At 40.0% G+C, this 21,826-nt stretch overlaps 1 protein-coding gene across 9 annotated transcripts in view; it reads left to right on the forward strand.

Moving 5' to 3' along the window:
* VPS41 (VPS41 subunit of HOPS complex) overlaps window positions 1-21,826 on the forward strand; it is a 210,074-nt gene that overhangs the window by 177,651 nt on the left and 10,597 nt on the right. For all 9 annotated transcript variants that reach the window (XM_060414804.1, XM_012177008.5, XM_060414805.1 and 6 more), the window contains 8 exons: window positions 5,600-5,727; window positions 7,146-7,290; window positions 9,419-9,460; window positions 9,597-9,647; window positions 12,409-12,546; window positions 18,963-19,017; window positions 19,693-19,833; window positions 21,073-21,209. In XM_060414804.1, the coding sequence (XP_060270787.1) occupies window positions 5,600-5,727; window positions 7,146-7,290; window positions 9,419-9,460; window positions 9,597-9,647; window positions 12,409-12,546; window positions 18,963-19,017; window positions 19,693-19,833; window positions 21,073-21,209 (837 nt within the window). The remainder of the gene's footprint in view (window positions 1-5,599; window positions 5,728-7,145; window positions 7,291-9,418; window positions 9,461-9,596; window positions 9,648-12,408; window positions 12,547-18,962; window positions 19,018-19,692; window positions 19,834-21,072; window positions 21,210-21,826) is intronic.

The following is a 21,826-nucleotide window of genomic DNA, read 5'->3' on the forward strand; positions in this document are numbered from 1 at the left end:
GGAAGAAATAAGCATAACTTAAAGATTATAGATTTTTTTTTGCTGGCCTAAAGCTCAACATTCAGAAAATGAAGATCATGGCATCCGGTCCCATCACTTCATGGCAAATAGATAGGGAAACAGTGGAAACAGTGTCAGACTTTTTTTGGGGGGGGCTCCAAAATCACTGCAGATGGTGACTGCAGCCATGAAATTAAAAGACGCTTACTCCTTGGAAGGAAAGTTATGACCAACCTAGATAGTATATTCAAAAGCAGAGACATTACTCTGCCGACTAAGATCTGTCTAGTCAAGGCTATGGTTTTTCCTGTGGTCATCTATGGATGTGAGAGTTGGACTGTAAAGAAGGCTGAACGCCGAAGAATGGATGCTTTTGAACTGTGGTGTTGGAGAAGACTCTTGAGAGTCCCTTGGACTGCAAGGAGATCCAACCAGTCCATTCTGAAGGAGATCAGCTCTAGGATTTCTTTGGAAGGAATGATGCTAAAGCTGAAACTCCAGTACTTTGGCCACCTCATACAAAGAGTTGACTCATTGGAAAAGACTCTGATGCTGGGAGGGATTGGGGGCAGGAGGAGAAGGGGATGACAAAGGATGAGATGGCTGGATGGCATCACTGACTTGATGGACATGAGTCTGAGTGAACTCCGGGAGTTGGTGATGGACAGGGAGGCCTGGCGTGTTGTGATTCATGGGGTCGCAAAGAGTCGGACACGACTGAGCGACTGAACTGAACTGAACTGAGGGTGTCTTCCTAGTCATTAAGAAGTTTATGAGTAATTGGGCTTTGTCATAAGCTCTTGTAAGTAGTTCGTATTTTAGCTCCCATCATTCTCAGTTTCATGTTTAGATTTGAATTAAACTGTCACGGAGTTGATCAGATAGCAGTGTTGTGTAGCAACACTTGATCACATATAATGTGGATGATAATTCTGTGCCTCTAAATAGTACTAAGTGAAAGTAAAGTCGCTCAGTCATGTCTGACTCTTTGCGACCCCATGGACACCAGGCTCCTCTGTCCATGGGATTTTCTAGGCAAGAGTACTGGAGTGGGTTGCGTTTTCCTTCTCCAGGGAACCTCCCAACCTAGGGATCGAACCTAGGTCTCCAGCATTGTAGACAGACGCTTTACCGTCTGAGCCACCAGGGAAGTCTCCAAATAGTACTAAAGGTCAGATTAAAAATATAAAAGGCTTCCCTGGTGGCTCAGTGGCAAAGAATCTGCCTGCCAGTGTAGCAGACACCGGTTTAATCCCTGATTCAGGAAGATCCCACATGCCACGAATCATGAGCCGCAACTATAGAGCCTGCGCTCTAAGCCCGGGAGCTGCAACTACTGAAGCCCGAACACCCTAGCGCCCATGCTCTGCAACAAGAGAAGCCAGCGCAAGGAGAAGCCTGTGAACCACCACTCTCTGCCACTGGTGAAAAGCCTGCAGCAAAGACCCAGCACAGCCAAAAATAAAATCATTTTTTAAACATTGATAAGAAATATAATTTAAAAATATATGAAATTAAAATATTGTCTTGAAGGTACTGGTGCTTCAGGATTTCTTTGTATGGAGTTTCTACTGAAATTTTTAAATTTAATTTTTAATTTATAGTCTACCAGAATTATTTAAACAGTTAAGCTTTGCTTTATAATATTAATAACAGATATATAAGCATGTTAAAAATGGGGTGGTTTTTGTGGCATTTCGTTTAATGAATAGTCCTTAACCTTTTACTTCTATGATGGGCACCAAGGGATTCTCTTACTTTGCCACTGGATCCTAATAGCTCCCTGATAACTGTGTCTTCTAATTATTAATAAAGGCTTCAGGGTAATTTCATCAGTATTTTTCATCATATTTAATTAGAGGTCCATAAAATCAGTTAAGCAGAGAATAGCCTAACGTGAAATATTGTAAGTGTTTATTTCAGTGTATGTTGGATTTGTCTCGTCTTTAATCATGCAGTGTGACCGGTCATTTTGTCTTATTTTCATTAGAAGTTGGCAGTGCTGCAAGGCTATTAACTGAATCAGGAAAATAAAAAAGGAGCCAAGCTTTCATCTTTCCCTGAATAGAATTATTCCTGGTCTCAAGGCTACTGAGAATTGCTAGTATTGGGGTGGAAATCTTGTCAGGACTTTTTTCTTTTAATCTTATAAATTACAGAGTCTTAAGAAGACAGAAACTTGATCCTTTGTACTTGATCCAAAGTATCATTTTGATTCAGAGAATATTTTAATGTTGTGATTCAGTGGTTTTATAAAATATGTCCTCTTTACTGAGTGAATCTCCTTCCCAAATCTCACAGATCAAACTGTAGTCATGGTCACATGAAGGAAAGTTGCAGTTTGAATAGAAAATACACAGCCTGTTGTTCTGATCTCTTGCCATCCTTCCCAGGGGATACTTGAGTAGAAACTGGACTTGAAACTATATTCCTGATTCTCTCATGATTTTTCTTCTTACCAAATCGTACTACTTTACAGAAGCAAATTCCACCATGCTGTTTTCATTTCTAAGTATCATTTAAACCAATTAAAAGTACTTCATTAAGGCACTGAAGTAAAGTGATAGTCGCTCAGTTGTGTCTGACTCTGTCCTGTCTGACTGTAGTCCACCAGGCTCCTCTGTCCATGGAATTCTCCAGCAAGAATACTGGAGTGGGTTGCCATTCCCTTCTCTAATGGATCTTCCTGATCCAGGGATTGAATCCTGATCTCATGCATTGCAGGCAGATTTTTTACCATCTGAGCCACCAGAGAAGCCTCATTAAGGCATTCATTGAGTTATTTAATATTAATAATTTTTTCAAGAATGTGAATATTTTTGCTTTTTTGCATTTCTTTTCCATGGGGATGGTCTTGATCCCTGTCTCCTGTCTCACGAACCTCATTCCATAGTTCATCAGGCACTCTATCTATCAGATCTAGGCCCTTAAATCTATTCCTCACTTCCACTGTATAATCATAAGGGATTTGATTTAGGTCATACCTGAATGGTCTAGCGGTTTTCCCTACTTTCTTCAATTTGAGTCTGAATTTGGTAATAAGGAGTTCATGATCTGAGCCACAGTCAGCTCCTGGTCTTGTTTTTGTTGACTGTATACAGCTTCTCCATCTTTTGCTGCAAAAATATAATCAATCTGATTTCGGTGTTGACCATCTGGTGATGTCCATGTGTAGAGTCTTCTCTTGTGTTGTTGGAAGAGTGTTTGCTATGACCAGTACATTCTCTTGGCAAAACTCTGTTAGACTTTGACCTGCTTCATTTTGTACTCCAAGGCCAAATTTGCCTGTTACTCCAGGTATCTCTTGACTTCCTACTTTTGCATTCCAGTCCCCTATAATGAAAAGGACATCTTTTTTGGGTGTTAGTTCTAAAAGGTCTTGTAAGTCTTCATAAAACCATTCAACTTGAGTTTCTTCAGCGTTACTGGTTGGGGCATAGACTTGGATAACTGTGATATTGAATGGTTTGCCTTGGAGACGAACAGAGATCATTCTGTCATTTTTGAGATTGCATCCAAGTACTGCATTTTGGATTCTTTTGTTGACCATGATGGCTATTCCATTTCTTCTGAGGGATTCCTGCCTGCAGTAGTAGATATAATGGTCATCTGAGTTAAATTCACCCATTCCAGTCCATTTTAGTTCACTGATTGCTAGAATGTCAACATTCACTCTTGCCATCTCTTGTTTGACCACTTCCAATTTGGCTTGATTCATGGACCTGACATTCCAGGTTCCTACGCAATATTGCTCTTTACAGCATTGGATCTTGCTTCTATCACCAGTCACATCCACAACTGGGTGGTGTTTTTGCTTTGGCTCCATCCCTTCATTCTTTCTGGAGTTATTTCTCCACTGATCTCCAGTAGCATACTGGGCACCTAATGACCTGGGGAGTTCCTCTTTGGTATCCTATCATTTTGCCTTTTCATACTGTTCATGGGGTTCTCAAGGCAAGAATACTGATATGCAGATGACACCACCCTTATGGCAGAAAGTGAAGAGGAGCTAAAAGCCTCTTGATGAAAGTGAAAGATGAGAGCTAAAAAGTTGGCTTAAAGCTCAACATTCAGAAAATGAAGATCATGGCATCTGGTCCCATCACTTCATGGGAAATAGATGGGGAAACAGTGGAAACAGTGTCAGACTTTATTTTTGGGGGGCTCCAAAATCACTGCAGATGGTGACTGCAGCCATGCAATTAAAAGATGCTTACTCCTTGGAAGGAAAGTTATGACCAACCTAGATAGTATATTCAAAAGCAGAGACATTACTTTGCCGACTAAGGTCCGTCTGGTCAAGGCTATGGTTTTTCCTGTGGTCATCTATGGATGTGAGAGTTGGACTGTGAAGAAGGCTGAGTCCCGAAGAATTGATGCTTTTGAACTGTGGTGTTGGAGAGGACTCTTGAGAGTCCCTTGGACTGCAAGGAGATCCAACCAGTCCATTCTGAAGGAGATCAGCCCTGGGATTTCTTTTGGAAGGAATGATGCTAAAGCTGAAGCTCCAGTACTTTGGCTACCTCATGTGAAGAGCTGACTCATTGGAAAAGACTTTGATGCTGGGAGGGATTGGGGGCAGGAGGAGAAGGGGATGACAGAGGATGAGATGGCTGGATGGCATCACGCACTCGATGGACGTGAGTCTGCGTGAACTCCGGGAGATGGTGATGGACAGGGAGGCCTGGCGTGCTGCAATTCATGGGGTTGCAAAGAGTCGGACACGACTGAGTGACTGAACTGAACTGAACTGAAAATTTTTATTTCTTCTGCTATCTATAGAAACATTTAAGGTTATTGGTTTTGTTTTTTTCCCCCTAAAAGTTGCCAAAGATCAGTAAGTAAAACTGCTCCCCAGTACTTTGAGTTACAAAGGCTAAAATTAGGAATCAGCACGGCAGAGGCTACCCAGGACACTGGCTCACAGCAGTGGAAGGCTCTGGAGTCAGGATCCACAGCACTGGAGACAGGATTCAATCAGGGCATCTGGAATTTTCTATGAGAACCACAAAATTTGAAATCCAGAAAGAGTCACAGTAAGAGCAGGGGATAAGACTTGAACCAAAGTCCCAAATCCCTAAACAAAACTAGAGTTAGAGGCACCGAGTGGAAGGAAGATAGAGATGATGACTTGCTGAACATGGGATGCTGGGTGATTCCACCATGGGAGCCTAGCCACCACGTGCACAGTGCTGGCTGCGCAGCTGACTTGAACAGTGTCTGTAAGATGTCAAAGAATGCTTTCCAGGTGTTACAGTGAGTCCACAATGAGGAGAGAGCATGTAGACCTAAACTCTGCAGTGGTGCCTGATGGAAGGACCCCGGGGTCTTGCTTCCTCATGCATTTCATCCAATAATAAGAGCAGGGACGGTTCTGTCTACTTCACTTCTCAGGAATGGCCAGTGGAAATGGATGTGGTCATTCTCTGCCTCCCTTGCCACCACCAAACCCATAGTCTGAAAATTGATGATATGTTCATGGACCAATGTTTTCATCATAAATGGTTTTGTGTGTTTTCCATGAAAACTTTCAGGCATTGTTTGACGTCTTGGGATTGTTTTCCTTCTTAGAGTGTTCTGTTTTTTCCCCATTGGTTAGGGTTTTGCCACGTTGATCCGAGAATGGCCAGGAGATCTGTACAACAATTCAGTAATAGTTCAAGCGGTTCGGGATCACCTGAAGAAAGATAGTCAGAACAGGACCTTACTTAAAACCCTGGCAGAATTGTGAGTATATTTTAATGCTTCCCCCCCCCCCCCAGATCGATCATCATGAAAAGTTTTCATATTTTAGATCTGGCAAACTGAATTGGGAGAATGCAAGTTTGTATGTACCATTTTCCTATATTCACTCTTAGTTGAAAAAACTTCATAAGCCTCCAGTGTACAGCTAGAAGGTAAGGTAAGGGAAATGTGTGAGACTGTACAGTTGTAATTTATTTCCCAGAGGAGAGGAGCTTTGGTCAGCACCACTTGGTGGAGGCAGTGGTTTGGGGAGGGAAGGACGCCAGGTCTTCAACTACTGCAGCGAGTTATTTTCCCAGTGAGGCCCTGGTTTCTGTCATTCTTGGGTCTGCAAGTTAGTAAACTTCTCAAACTGTACAATCTTTATAAGATCACTGGGGGCCGTTCTGTATGGGTTGGTTTTCATGAAATTTCTTAATCAAGAACTGAGTGCAGTGTCTGGCCCTGAGTCAGGTTTCAGAATATGGAAGCTTGGTCAATGCTTTTTGTATTTTGGGGCACTTTCAGTGACTTGGGCTTTGTACTAAATGCCTGATTGCAGACAGACAAGGTATCCCCGTGCCCTAGGACCTTTGATTAGTGAAACAAGAAGCACACTGTAATCTCAGGAAGACCATCTTGCTTCAGTCCCTCCTCACACTCCCACCATCTCAGACAAACCCTTCTATCACTCTTACCTCTTTTGCCCAAGCCCAAGAAAAGTAAACCCAATGGCCTAGAATCAGGGCTGTTAAGACTTTCCATGAAAGGAGTTTTGTTTGTGGCACTGAGTCGGAACACTAATCATTTTCTCATGGAAACATTGTTCTAGTTTTCCTTGGATTCTTTAGTTATTAACACTAAGAGTACTGATAATTCTGTAGTACTAATAATGGACCCAATGCAGCTTAGCATCAATTGGCCTTTAGGAGCTGACTTGCAAAATTAAGCAATGTGAAAACATTGTTTCAACACAAAAACACATTTGAATTTTATACAACCTCCTTACAGATAAGCTTTTGGAATATCACCCATCTGTCAGCTGAATACTGTTTGTAAGAATTGTAACTTTCTATTACTAGAATAAGAATTTCCTTCATTTGGGGTCATAATTTCTTTGTATATGGATTTCTCTAAAACATTTTGAGAGTTTTCTGTAAGAAATTAGTTTTTGTCAACATTGACAGAATATTGACAATAGAATATTTTAAATTTTCTAACGTTTTCTCAAGGTTCTAAGAAAGAAATACTTACTGGTCACATAGTTCAATCCCAAGGAACACTTTTCTAAATAAAGTTAATTTTTATCTCTAAACAAGTATTTCAGTTTTCATCAAAGTAAAACATGATTTATTGAATATATCTTCATGTTTTATTAGAAGTGTTGATGAACATTAATGTAAAAACTTTTGTCTTACCAGGTACACCTATGACAAAAACTATGGCAATGCTTTGGAAATATACCTAACATTAAGACATAAGGATGTTTTCCAGTTGATCCACAAACATAATCTTTTCAGTTCTATCAAGGATAAAATTGTTTTATTAATGGATTTTGATTCTGAGGTAATGTTTCTTTTTCTTTTTTTAAGATTTCTTTATTTAAAAAAAACTTTATTGGAGTATAGTTGATTTATCATGTATGTTAGTTTCAAGTGTACAGCAGAGTGAGTCAGTTATAATGTGTTTCTTATTTTACTACTGATAAATTATTTGCGCTGTCCCAGGTTTTTAATAGGCATTTGTCCACATGCTGGAGTAGTTAATAAATCACATAACCTGTTGTATGCTAACTGTTCAGAACACTCTGACCCTTACCAGATGTTCTCTTAGTAGTTGGCATTCAGGACGCCTTTAGTTGATGCAGTTTTTCTGTAAAAGCAATCATAACTTGATGTGGAACTTTTAAAGTTGTGTTTATGTGAAGTAATTTTTTTTTTTTTAGTAAAACAGGTCATTGTAATTCATAGGAACAGAGAAACTAGCCATATGCTTTAGCTCATTCAATCCTCTTAATTGTCTGTCCCAACTTACAGCTTAACTGTATTCAAGCTGTAAGTAAACTATTCTGGTCTGTTTGTTGCACTTTTATTCTTTGGCATTCACAGCTTTAGCATGTGGAGTTTCCATTGGTCTCAGATGACAAAAAGATAAAAAAGAAGATAATAAAGTGGATTTGAATAGTGGGATGTTTGACTGATGATTTCCCTGGTGGGTCAGATGGTAAAGAATCTGCCTGCAGTGTTGGAGACCTGGGTTTGATTCCTGGGTCAGGAAGATCCCCTGGAGAATGGAATGGCCACCCCTCCAGTATTCTTACCTGGAGAATTCCATGGACAAAGGACCCTGGAGGGCTACAGTCCTTGGGGATCACAAAGAGTCAGACACGACTAAGCAACTAACACTTTCACTTCTATCTGATGAGGGCACCCAGCCTCCACATCTCACAGTGGGTCTTGTAAAGTGGTAGAAATTGTTTGTATGTATTTTAAAAAAGAAAGTGAATGCCAAGTTCTAGTGATGAAAGAGTTTCATAAAACACAGTAGCTGTTACTCGAAAAGTTGAAATTTTAGATAAATCAAAGAGTAGAACTCTTAAGCTTCCAAAAAGGTTACTTGGACTTTTTAAAATTTTATTTTACTGTATCTAGGGGTATTATGTGCTGTGTTATATATCTATTACATGCTGTGTATTAGACTTCACACACTTAATTTAAATAGAAGGTAAATCTACTTTTTATGAAAGCTGCTTTTAGCCCATTTTTCATACTGAATGAGTCAAGTCGTTAGGGGGTACAGATTTTAAAATAGTGCAGTTCCCAGGAAGTTCAGATGCAGAGGTCCTGCTTCTCTGGCAGAAGATGATTAAGGGGATGAGCAACTTATATAGAAATTAATTTTCCCATAGCCAGTCTCCCCTTATGACTGACCCACCCTTCATATATCTCAAGAGCTTATTTTGCATATGAAGCTGTAGATAAAGATGAATGAGTTCAAATTCATTGCTATTCAAAAGCATGAACTCAAGGAATCACATAACTTTCTAATTAGAAAATAACTTACAGGTAATCTCTTCCAACATCCTAATGTTTCAGAAAAAAAATGCAGCAGACAGGTAGGCAATGTAATAGAGTCAAGAACAAGACCCAGGGACTCTGTATGAGGCTTAGTCTGGTGGGCTGTCTTCCCACCGCCTCTTGTTACAAACACTGTCTAACTTGTGTTTCATGAATGATAAAGGTGGCTAAACTCAATTCTGTAAATCCATAAGCTTTATACTGTTATGAAGCTTCAGGTGTCTTTTTCCCCCCCCCTTCTTCTGTGTCTTATCCTCTTCTCCACATAAGACCAGCTCCTTTTATCTGTGGAGTCTGTAGAGGGACTCCATCAGTATTCACATGGCCAGAAAGAAAGCTCTTTTTTTGTGATACTAGGAATAATACAAATGCTTTGTATTGTGAGTTGTAGCACAGCACCATTTTATGTTGTATGCAAAACACAGAGACCGCAGAGTGAAACAGATTTTAAAATACATTTAGAAATATCTCAGGAACCATTCTAAAGCTAAGAACCCTCTTATCCATGTAAAACCGGCCCTCTGCCTTTCGTGGTGATACCATGCATAACACATTACGTTCTGTGTTCTCTTTTTCTGTGGCAAATTTCAGTGACTGGGTGTTTTTTCATATTGCAGAAAGCTGTTGACATGCTTCTGGACAATGAAGATAAAATTTCAGTGAGTGCCTTTCTATATATTGAAACAGATGAGTGTCTGAGACCACTATCACCATAAAGAAGAGAGAGGTTTATCAGATAAGTTCACAGCTATATTTGTATCCTCATAACTCTACATTTAATTTTTTTCCCTATAGATTAAAAAAGTAGTGGAAGAATTAGAAGACAGACCAGAGTTGCAGCATGTGGTAAGCATGACAGGCCTCCTCTTTTGCCCTTTGATTGAATAGAGCAGCAAGTCACCTTCCAGTATTGGTTTGAGAAGACTGGAGTGAACACAAACAATATTCTGTAGTTATTATAATGCAGCAGATGATCAGAATCCAGAGTAGGAATTAATAACAGATCAGGAACTTTAATTTTGACTCACAATTGAATTGTGATTTAAAAAAAAAAGTTATCACATTTTTGTATTATCAAACCATGTCTAGGAGTAAACAACTTCCTTCTGTCAATTGAAGGGAAAAAAAAACACACACACACACATGCCGAAAGTTGAGAATTATGTGGTATTGAGCACATACAGAGAACTATAGCCTGGGAGAGCAGCCTCTTAGATAGCGCTAAGGGACTGTTCCAAAGAGGTCAGGGGAGCCAGGATGTATAGCAGTTTTTGCTGGGGTGGGGGGGGGGGGCGGGGAATATATATATATATATATATAGTGAAACATCAAAAGATTATCGCTAACCATAGACATAGAAAACAAACATCTCAAGTTAATGATTTTAGTGCCTTCCTTTATATAGGAAGATGGTAGAGTGTGGGCTCATTGAAATCATCCCTTAGATATGCATCTTAACTGTCCAGGGCCAGTGTGTGTTTTTCTCCAAACTGACTTCCCTTCAGGGTGCACTGTTGGGTTGGCTGCAGTGGCTTTGAGGGCTTGATGGTGGACAATATTTATTATTTACGAATGGCAGGTAGTATTCTTTGTCCACACTTTTCTAGTTACCATTTAATATAATTATGGCATCAGTTACAGCCAAGCCAGTGCCCTGACTGTGCACCAAAGATACCAAGTTTTCCTGCTAAGGAAACACCACACAGCTGTTCCATGTCCAGGACCACACAGAACACTCACAGATCAGAGCCTCATTTTTTGACAGAGCCTGTGCCTTATTTTCTTACGTGGTCATGTGGTGGTGCCATTGGACCCATTACTCTAGATTTCTTTTGTTGGGGGGCTCCTTTGATTCTCTGCATTGCTATCGTCATGGGAGCAAAGCAGGAAGAGATGTTTTTCTATGTCCTTTCAAAATGATGCCAGAGAAGTCTTCAGTGAAAATAGGGGTTGTTCCAGTAGGCCTGTGAGCATCACAGAAGACTGTTGTATCTGTGCGCACCTCTTTGCTCCCCGGGAGGAGGGTTAGGAAATAGAGCATTTATAAGTCAGTTTCATGCATTGAAGCTTTTGAAGACTCCAATATAGGAACATGAAGTGATTTGCGGGGCGGGGCGGGGGGGGGGGGGGTTGTCCCTTTGTTTGCTGGGTGGTTTTCTGAATGCTTTTTGCTCTGTTGTTCATGATTGAAAATTGCCAGATTATCTGCTTACCCAAGCAAGGTACCTCTGTGTGGATCATCATGGAATTTGTTTGCAAAGCAGTGATTTCTGGCTTCCTTCAGCCGTGAGACAGGATTACAGGCGGCAGGTGTCAAGTGACAGTGTCAGGGGGGCAGTGGTAGAATGGTGGCAGTGCTCACACTGAATGGCGCATCATCTGTCAGGCAAAGTGATGTCTCTATATGTTTGCCCCAAAGATGTGACAGAACCTTCTTAATCCATTTGCACCTCTGGGAAACTGCAGTGTGTCAGTGCTTACACTGACGCCATGCCAGTGAGTGGCCGGAGTCTTCATCGGAGCAGGGACTTCTCTCGGACTCCCCCAGTTCTTGCCTGAGAGAGGGAGCAGTTAACCCAAGGAGGGGGTTCTCAGTGTGCTTGTGTCCTGGTTAGGCTTATTTAGGGACCATATACGACAGCAGGTGTCAGGCTCCAGCAGCTTCATTCCCCGTCACAACTTCGGGGCAGGCTGATGCTCTGTGTTGAAGAACCAATCCAATCGAGGGGGCAGATACACTGATGCACTTGGTGTGATGAAGCCTTCCCACCTCAGGTGGGTTCTAGGGTGTTTGTGTCCATTTAACATGAACTAAACATTGAATATCAATTTCTGACTTCTGTGCAATATATTTATAACCTTGCTACTACTCCAAGTTGAAAGTGAATCAGTCACTCCCTTGAAGGTTCATTAACTTTTTCAGACAGTCAGAAGAAGGAATCAGCTATGAAAATGGGTTCAAAACACCTGACTCTTCTTGATTTTTTTCACTTTTTGAGGTCCCCAGCGGAGGCAGCATTTCATGGCAAACACAGATCTCAGTAAAACTTGAGAGGAGATTTAGAAAATATGAGAATTAATTTAGCACTTGCTACTGGAGTTATTTTTGAGAACATGTTCTTGCTCCATGACTCTACCCCCTTTATGTAAAGGATGAGAATTTTTACAATCTAGAAACACCACTGATCAAGCTTTTAGTTCTGAGGTGAAGCAGATGATGGTGAGAATATTAACAGCTCCTGTCATTAACATTTCTGCAGTGCCTATTACATGCCAGGTGTGGTTCTGAGTAATTTACAAATGGTAACTCATTCAGTCCTCACAACTGAAGATTTTTGCCAGTAAAGAAACTCAGTCACAGAGAGTGTGACCTGCCCAGGGCCACATGGTTGGTAAGAGGCAGAAACAGGTCACTTGGGGCCGTTCTAGGAAGTACCAGCACCTCCTTACTCTTACCAAGGTGTCTTCCTTTCCGCTTCCCCTTCACCTAGAGATTTTTCCCTAAAACTGCTTTTCTGCCAGTCTGTCTGTGGCTGAAAATAGCAATGTTAAACAGATATCACTCCCATATTTTAATATTCCTCATTTGCTCCTTTGCTCTTTTTAGTATCTGCATAAGCTTTTCAAAAGAGACCATCATAAGGGACAGCGCTACCACGAGAAGCAGATCAGCCTTTATGCTGAATTCGACCGACCCAACTTACTTCCATTTCTCCGAGACAGTATCCATTGCCCCCTTGAAAAGGTAAGTCCCAGATGCCCCAGCTCAAATGCTGCAAGGTGAGAGCTGTCGTTGTTGATAAGCTCTGGGTTCTTCTAGTCATCTGTCTCTGCTCGTCCATCCTCATTCAAGGGAAAGACTGGCTCTCCAGGCATGAGGTTTTGCCGGGCTTTCTATCACAATGGGTGGTCCTATCAGATCAGATTTTGGTAAGGACCTCAAGTATCTCTATGCCAGGTTTAACTGGGATAAGGTCTGATCTAGGATCTAGGACTCTGTCAACCATAAAACACTGTCTGGAATCTGATGCATTTACCAGCAAGGTCAGCCTGGGAGGGGGACATGGACCACCCAAAGCCAGAGGCAACTGCCCCAGTCAGGACTCCCAAGTTGATACATAACTTCAGTCCTGCACCCTTTGTGCTTTAAAATACCCACATGGTGTACTTTTCTATTTCTCTGTCACACTCAATTCCATTATAGTTATAATGTAGTTAACTGTAGTTATAACTACAGTTTCTAGTCTCTCCCACCATCCTATAAATCCTTCAAGGAAAAGGAGTTTGTTTCACTGATTCTCATAAACTCAGTAGCCAGCCACACATTAAACACTAAATGTTTACTGCATGCCAGTCGAATAAATGAGTAAATTGATATCTACAAGGTTCTAGTTAGGGCTGAATATGAACTAGTACGTGTTATGAATGAGCTTGCTGTTTCAAAATAAACTACAATACTTACCATGTGCGTAGTAGAAACTGGGTGATTGAAGACCCTCAGTTTTGTTTCCATGGTTCTTCACACCATCTGCAATGCTCTCTGTCATCTGCACCTATCTTCCTAAATTCAGATGGCCCGAGAGCAAGTACTTTCTTCTATCAGCCATATGTGGCAACAAAACAGAGTATTTGACCCGTAAGAGACACATATTAAGAAGTTGACTGACAGCACGTGATTTATGTGCAGTCACAGCTTTTCTAGTTCCTTCTTCAGCCCATGATGATTAACTTCAAATGTGTTGAATTTACTATGAACCAGTTTCAGCTCAATGGATTTTCTTAATCTACAGTTAATTAAAAAAGAAAAATCTTGCCTGCATATTAGTTTATGGAAAACATTAACAGTTTATGTTTGGGCCCCAAGGCTTTTTCCCAAGAATAAATTTGGAAACACATCATCTTAGAAAAGCAAACGTTCCTCTGTTTTCTCACTTCTGAATCTATAATCGAGAAAAATAGGGAGAATCTTAATCTTTGTGTGACTGCCCCTGTGTTTGTACCTCACTTTGAAGGAAACATCGTGTGTTTCCAGGTAGACCTGGCCTCCTCCTGTTGACTCCTCAGCCAGAGCCCTGCACACGAGGGTGATCAGCACCCACCCAGGCACCCTTCTTCCCCTTCCTGAACACCGTACAGAGGCTCCACTTGGATTCCAGTACGTCCATGTCTGGAACATGCTTTCAACCCATTTGGTTTACAGTTTTCCAGTCTGGTAGTGTTCAATGGAAAGCACACTGCTCTGCCCACAAAGGGGGCATCAGAAATTCTCATCTCCACACATGATATTTCTAATACAGAGAACTCACCTGGAGCATGGTGTGGACCCTTCGAAATTTTTCTCTCTGAGCTGCTGGGAAAAATCAATTGCATATAAGAGAATTCAACACAAACCTGAGAACAATTATGGTTGAAGTAGTTTTTCTTTAAAGATAACTTTCAGTGGAAAGAGAATTTGGAACAAAATGGATTTGAGATAGTAATGGTTGAAACATGTCTCTGTAATCAAGTCATTAGGCTTTCAGGTTAAAGATCTTTGAGACATCTTTATTAGAGATTATCTTTGCTTGAGACTCCGTTGTGGGAAGTCTGTATATTTGCAAAAAATATAGCACTGTCCTTGCTCAGGTACCCCAAGCCATCTTAAAGCAGATTTTCTTGACTTTAATTCATGTAGCATCTCTTTCCTTTCTCCCTAGAAATAATAACTCTGTGCACACTTTGTTTCATCTTAGAAACAAATTCCTTTTATGTTTACTTGTAACATAGAAAAACTACTCACTCATAAAAACCTAAGTAGATTTCCCCTCAGTCTAGAGCTATAAGACAGCATGCTGAGCCTTAGAACCTGTCTCTTAACTTTGGGTTCCATATATTTTCCGCTGTGGTAAGGAACATTTTTTTTTCAGTTTAAAAAGTTAATTAAAATAACAACAACAGCAATAGTAATAAAGATATTCCTCAATATTGCAAGAATTGTGAGAGACATCAGTTTTTAAACTGTTCATTCTTCTGTCATTTCCAGGTGTGGCCATCAGGTCCTAGTTTTCACATTTGCAAATCTGATTTACTTGTGCTGAGAACAGTTAAAAGCAAAATATTAGCTTTATCATTAAATACCTGAATTTATGGTCTCTCTCATATCTAATTGCATTCACAAGGTGGCAGTATATATGAATCTAGAGGAATAAAGTAGGAGATGCATAGTTTATTAATTTTGCTTAAAGAAAAATAAGACTGTATAAAAGATGATGGGGTCAAGGCTATGTAGAAATCATTATAAAACTGATATAGTAGATAGGGCTGATAAAGTTTCCATTAGTTAACCTCTAAATTTTTAAGTTACTTACCTTTACATTAAATAAGGAAAGGAAAAATTTGAATATTATTTTTACATCATTTTTTACTCAATTTTTGTTATTATTCTATCTTGTCACTTGTTTTCTGTTACTCTCCTTTTTTGCACATGTGCACGTGTGTATGTCCTGTTGGCTTTAAAAATCTTAAGTTTACCTACTTTTTCCTCTAGATGGAGCACTATTGCTCGGGAACAGTCAAGAATCTAAAATAAGAAAACAGGCTTTTATGCTTCGTGTATGTGCTCAGTTGTGTCCAGCTCTTGCGACTCCATGGACTGTAGGCTGCCAGGCTCTTCTGTCCATGGGATTTTCCAGACAAGAATACTGGAGTGGGTTGCCATTTCCTACTCCAGAGGATCTTGACCCAGGAATCAAACCCAGGTCTCCTGCGTCTCCTATATCATCCATGTTTCTAAGAGCAGTTTGGATGAAAGGATTAAAAATAAGAGAGCAGGGTGTTCTCAGACCCAGAAGCTGCCCTCCCACATTTCTGGTTCATCCCCATGGTGGATACTGGTCGCATAGCTCTCCTACCACCGGAGAGGCCTTGAGGTTTTAATTCTGGGCACTCGCTCAACCACCTGTAATCTTACTACTATAGAAGAAATGGGCAACAGATACTAGGGAACATCTCGCCATCTCTGCCACATCACTGTTTAAATTTCTGTTAGAGAATAGTTGCTTTACAATGTTGTGTCAATTTATGCTATGCAGCAAAGTGAGTCAGTTATCCATATATCCCCTCTTTTGGGATTTCCTTCCCATTTAGGTCACCACAGAGTACTGAGTAGAGATTCCTGTGCTATAAAGTAGGTTCTCATTGGTTATCTATTTGATACATAGAGTAAGTTGTATAGAAATGTCGATTCCAGTCTCCCAATTCATCCCACCCCCGTCCCCCATTGGTGTCCGTACGTTTGTTCTCTACCTCTGTATCTCTGTTTCTGCTTTGCAGATAAGTTCATGTGTATCATTTTTGAGATGCCATACATAAGTGTTAACATGACATTTTTTCTTTTTGACTTCATTCTGTATGACACTCTCTAGGTCCGTCTACATCTCTGCAAATGGCACAGTGCCCTTCATTTTTATGACTGAGTAATATTTCATTGTATATATGTAATATCTTTATCCAGCCCTCTGTTGATGGACATTTAAGTTGTTTCTGTGTCCTGGCTGTTGCAATGAACATTAGGGTGCATGTATCTTTTTGAATTACGGTTTTCTCCAGGTACAGGCCCAGGAGTGGGACTGGTGGGTCATATGGTAGCTCTGTTTTTAGTTTTTGAGGAACTGCCATACTTTTCTCTACAGTGATGGTATCAATTTACATTCCCACCAGCAGTGCAAGAGGGTTCCCTTTTCTCCACGCACTTTCCAGCATTTATTGTTTGTAGATTTTTTGGTGATGGCCATTTTGACCGATGTGAGATACCTCATTGTAGTTTGATTTGCATTCCTCTAATATTTAATGATGTAGAGCATCTTTTATGTGGCTGTTGGCCGTCTGTATATCTTTTTTGGTGAAATGTCTGTTTCTAGCTCCCCCTTGTTTTTTTGAATGGGTTGTTTTCTGATGTTGAGCTACATGAGCTGTTCGTATATTTTGGAGATTAATACCTTGTGGGTTGCTTCATTTGCAAATGTTTTCTCCCATTCTGAGGGTTGTCTTTTTGTTTTGTTTATGGTTCTCTTTGCTGTGCAAAAATTTTTAAGTTTAATTAGGTCTTATTTCTTTATTACTGTTAGGAGTAGATCAGAAAAGATCTTGCTACAATTTATGTCAAAGAGTATCCTGTCTATCTTTTCCTCTAAGAGCTTTATAGTGTCCAGCCTTACATTTAGGTCTTTGATCCATTTTGAGTTTATTTTTGTGTATGGTATTGGGAAGTGTTTTAATTGCATTCTTTTACATGTAACAGTCCAGTTTCCCCAGCAGCACATATTGAAGAGACTGTCTTCTCTTCATTGTATATTCTTGCCTTCTTTGTGATAGATTAGGTGACCACTGGTACGTGCGTTTATCTCTGGGCTTTCTACCCTATTCCACTGATCTATATTTCCATTTTTGTCTGCTACATAATTTTTAAAGGAATTGTGTGAGTAATCAAATTAGTGGTGTTTCTTGCTCACTGTGACCTTCAGGTCTTCTCATTTTCTCATTTAAATGATTGTGTACCGGCTGGCTCAGTGGTAAAGATTCCATACCAGCAAGATCCCCTGGAGAAGGGAATGGCAGCCCACTCCAGTATTCTTGCCTGGAAATCCCATGGACAGAGGAGCCTGGTGGGATACAGCCCATAGGGTCCCAAACGAGTTGGACATGACTTAGTTACTAAACAACTCTAAAACACTGTCTTAGTTTCATTCCAATTCTAAAGTGTTATTGTTTTTTAATGGAGTATAATTACAATGTTTCTGCTGTACAGCAGTATGAGTCAGCTATATGTATATGTATATCCGCTCCCTCTCGATCCTCCTTCCCACCCTGTCATCGCCATCCCACTCCAAGTCATCACAGAGTGCCAAGCTGAGATCCCTGTGCTCTGCAGCAGCCTCCCACTAGCTAGCTCGTTTACACTATTGTGTATATACGTCAGGGCTGCTCTCCCAATTCGTCCCACCCTCCCCTTCCCTCCTCACCCCCACGTCCACCAGTCCATTTTCTACATCTGCATCTCTGCTCCTGCCCTGCAAATAGGATAGTGTTTACAGTTTTTCTAGATTCTATATATAATGCATTAATATGTGATATTTGTTTTCTCTGACTTCACTCTGTGTGACAGACTCTTGGTTCATCCAGATCACTACAAATAACCAGTTTTGTTCTTTTATCAGTTCAGTTCAGTCGCTCAGTCGTGTCCGACTCTTTGCGACCCCATGAATCGCAGCATGCCAGGCCTCCCTGTCCATCACCAACTCCTGGAGTTCACTCAGACTCAGGTCCATCGAGTCCGTGATGCCATCCAGCCATCTCATCCTGGGTCGTCCCTTCTCCTCCTGCCCCCAATCCCTCCCAGCATCAAAGTCTTTTCCAATAAGTCAACTCTTCACATGAGGTGTCCAAAGTACTGGAGCTTCAGCTTTAGCATCATTCCTTCCAAAGAAATCCCAGGGCCGATCTCCTTGAGAATGGACTGGTTGTTCTTTAATGGCTGAGTAGTATTCCATTGTACGTATGTACCACGTCTTCTTTATCCATTCATCTGTTGATGGACGTTCAGGTTGTTTCCGTGTCTTTACTATTGTAAATAGTGCTGCATTCTGAACATTAGGGTGCACGTATCTTTTCAGTTTTCCTCCCACCTTTGACAGATCCTTGAACAGAGATTTCTTCTAGACCCTGTAAGCCAGCAATAGAAATAGTCCCACCCCAGTGTTTAATTCTTTATGCAGCAAATGTTTACTGCTTTTTACAGGGAACATACAGCTGTGAACCGTAGTCCCTTCCTGGAGCTTACAATCCAGTGGAAGGAAACAGGGCTTAGACCAGTTCCATGAAGAAACCTCAAGTAGCAGAAAGAAAGAAAGCTTTGTGGGGAGGAACCTTTGTTTCAGCATCTTGCTTTCTGCCTCTGCTCTGGAATGTTCTGCCTTAAATATGTTATCAGTTAAATTGTGTAGGGTCCAGCACCTCTCAGGGAAATCTGGATAACTACAAACAAAACTTAAAGAGGCTTATTTACTTCTGCTTTGTTTTTAAAGGGAGGCAGTGGAAAAATTCTTTCAAACTTGTATGTTTAAGTGACTGTAGATATGTTTTTATATGATAACACATAACATTTTTACCTTGCTTTATCTGAAGGCTCTTGAGATCTGTCAACAGAGAAACTTTGTAGAAGAGACAGTTTATCTTCTGAGTAAGTAGCTTTGATTCATTTTGGTCCCCATAAACTAGAGTGGGGTGACAACGTGATATAAATTTTCCAAGAATGGACATAGGTTTTAGACCAAAGTAGCAGAGGTTAAAGCCTGTTTTATATAATAATTTAATATTTGGAAAAGGAGACTTCATAGCTCAATAAAGAAGGTAGCATTATTTAATAAATGCTACAGAGATAATAATTAGTATTATGTAATAAAACTATCAGTTCACACTTTACAGTGTAAATCAAAATAAATCGTGGATGGGTTGACAAATTTGTTCTTTTTTTCTTTTTCTGCTTTTCATCAGAAAGAAGTCAGAATCTAACAGACCTGGTTTCAGATTCCAGATTTGCCATTTAGTAGCTCTATGATCTTGGCAAGTGACTAACATGTCTGTCCTTTTTTATAAAACTGAAATATTAATAGAACATACTTCCTCAGATTATAGTGATTACAGGAAGTAATTCATGTGAAGCACTTAAGTGAATACTCAGTACAAAGTAAATACCTAGAAATTAGGATTTATTTTACTAAGTTATAGTTGTCATATAAGGAAATACACTTTTTGTCACGCTGTCAAACTATGTAAACAACTAAAGCAAGATGTGGTTTATCTTAAAACGTTTAATTAAATGAGCCTAAACGTGTTGTTTCTCACATTGTTCTAGGCCGAATGGGTAATAGCCGAAGTGCCCTGAAGATGATCATGGAGGAATTGCATGACGTTGATAAAGCGATTGAATTTGCCAAAGAGCAGGACGATGCAGAACTCTGGGAAGATCTGATTTTATATTCCATCGACAAACCACGTAAGTAGAAAACCCATCTGCCTTCATAACTTCTTTCTCTCGATTTAGCCAGTTGTGTCTAGAGTAAGAATCATCTCAAGATGCACTGAGTTAAAAATATGGTGGAGTATCTATAATAAAAATAAGTCAGGTACATAGTATTGATTTCCTAAACTCTCCCTATACAGGGAAGTCTAGAGCCTTAATAATTCATGTTAGCTAGCTGAACTTGATAAAGAACAAGTGATTGACATGATATTAACTCTGCTCTCATGAAGCATAGTTTTACCTACTGCACCCAAACGAAATAAAAGATTCTGGTTTTGTTTGTGTACAGTGGGCATTTATTTTGAAAGTGTGTAGTCTAGCCCTTATCAGTTCTCTTTATGGAAACCCATAACCATTACTGGACAGTGACTGTATTTGGAGGTTTGCTGCTGTAGCACTGAGCCTCTTTCCTGCCTTGTTTTATCAGTGCAACACCAGGAGTGTCTGTCTGCTGCCTCTCTTTGACCATCTGCTTGGGTCTCCCATTTTGGAAGGAAACAAAAGTTAATGAAAGTCCTCTTTTAAAGATATAGATATGATTCAGAAACTAACAGTCATGGTTTAAAATCTCTCCCTTCCCCCTTCTTACTTTTTGGTCAGAAGGCTTATCTATTTCAAGATTTTCAAGTTCTAGAAACCACTGTTAAAATTTTTTTTTTTTTTCCTGAGATACCAGAGGGTTTTATTCAGGTTCATTACAGATTAAGGTACTTTGAGAATCTAGTTTAGCATACTAGAGTAGCAGTTCAAGGATCTTACAGGAGGTAGAGTGGTAATGAAGCACACTTTGAACCTGGGCCTATCCTGGCTTTGATTTTGGGTTCAAAAATTGCTAGTTTTGTGATCCTGGATGAATTTATTAACGATTCTGTTTTTTCCTTTTCCATAAAATGGGAACAAAAAACATTCCCACCTTGCAGAATATTGGAGAAAAATATACGATAACTGCACCATAGTATATTCTCAATAACTATTAAGTCACCTCTCTTTGACATCACAGACTGTGTTCTGAAGTAATCATTTGTTCTCCAATTCATTTTCTTTTAAAATCTCTTCTCATTTAGCTGCTTCTTTGAGGAAAGTAAAGGAAGATTAGTTCTTGGCAGGATTTAAAGTTCGGATGGTTTTAACACTTAATAAAAGGAAATAGCTTTTTGCCTAAAACTGCATCCATTCCATTGCTTATATGTTGATTTCTGTGGTATCCTGTAGCATTTATCACCGGCTTGTTAAACAACATTGGCACGCATGTTGACCCGATTCTACTAATTCACCGTATTAAGGAAGGAATGGAGATTCCTAATTTGAGAGACTCCTTAGTTAAAATTCTACAAGACTACAATTTACAAGTAAGTATCCTTTCTTGAATAAGTGGTCATTGCTGAGTAAATTGACTTCCCTGGTGGCTCAGATGGTTAAGCGGCTGTCTACAATGCAGGAGACCCAGGTTCTATCCCTGGGTCGGTAAGATCCCCTGAAGAAGGAAATGGCAATCCACTCCAGTACTATTGCCTGGAAAATCGCTGAGTAAATTGACTACTGGATAAACATTTCTAGGGTTTATTGTGGACATCCATTCAATTTGATAGTCACAGTGTTCTTAGGCCCAGATATTTGGAATATTTTTCAAATAAAGAAGCTACAAATAGCACCCTTTAAGGAAGCATGCATATTTTTTATCCATCCCCAGATTTTCTCTCCTTGTGAGCAGGCATTTTCACATTTATAGGGTAAACTTAGCATGGCCTTGGAGCGTGTGAGGGAGTGTTACAGTGGCTTTTAGATCAGACCACCTGAACCATTTTGAAGTAGAATGAGCATTGTGTCCATTTGGAGAAATGAAAAAAAAAAAACAAACTTTTTGTTTTCCTTGAAGCCACTCAGTATCGTATTGCCTGAAAAATTTTAAAATACAGAATTTGTTTTACCTTTTGTCAGTTTTTCTAGAGTATTACAAGTTTAGTAC

The sequence above is a fragment of the Ovis aries genome, chromosome 4 (assembly GCF_016772045.2).
Source record: "Ovis aries strain OAR_USU_Benz2616 breed Rambouillet chromosome 4, ARS-UI_Ramb_v3.0, whole genome shotgun sequence".
In the NCBI taxonomy this organism is placed as follows: Eukaryota; Metazoa; Chordata; class Mammalia; order Artiodactyla; family Bovidae; genus Ovis; species Ovis aries.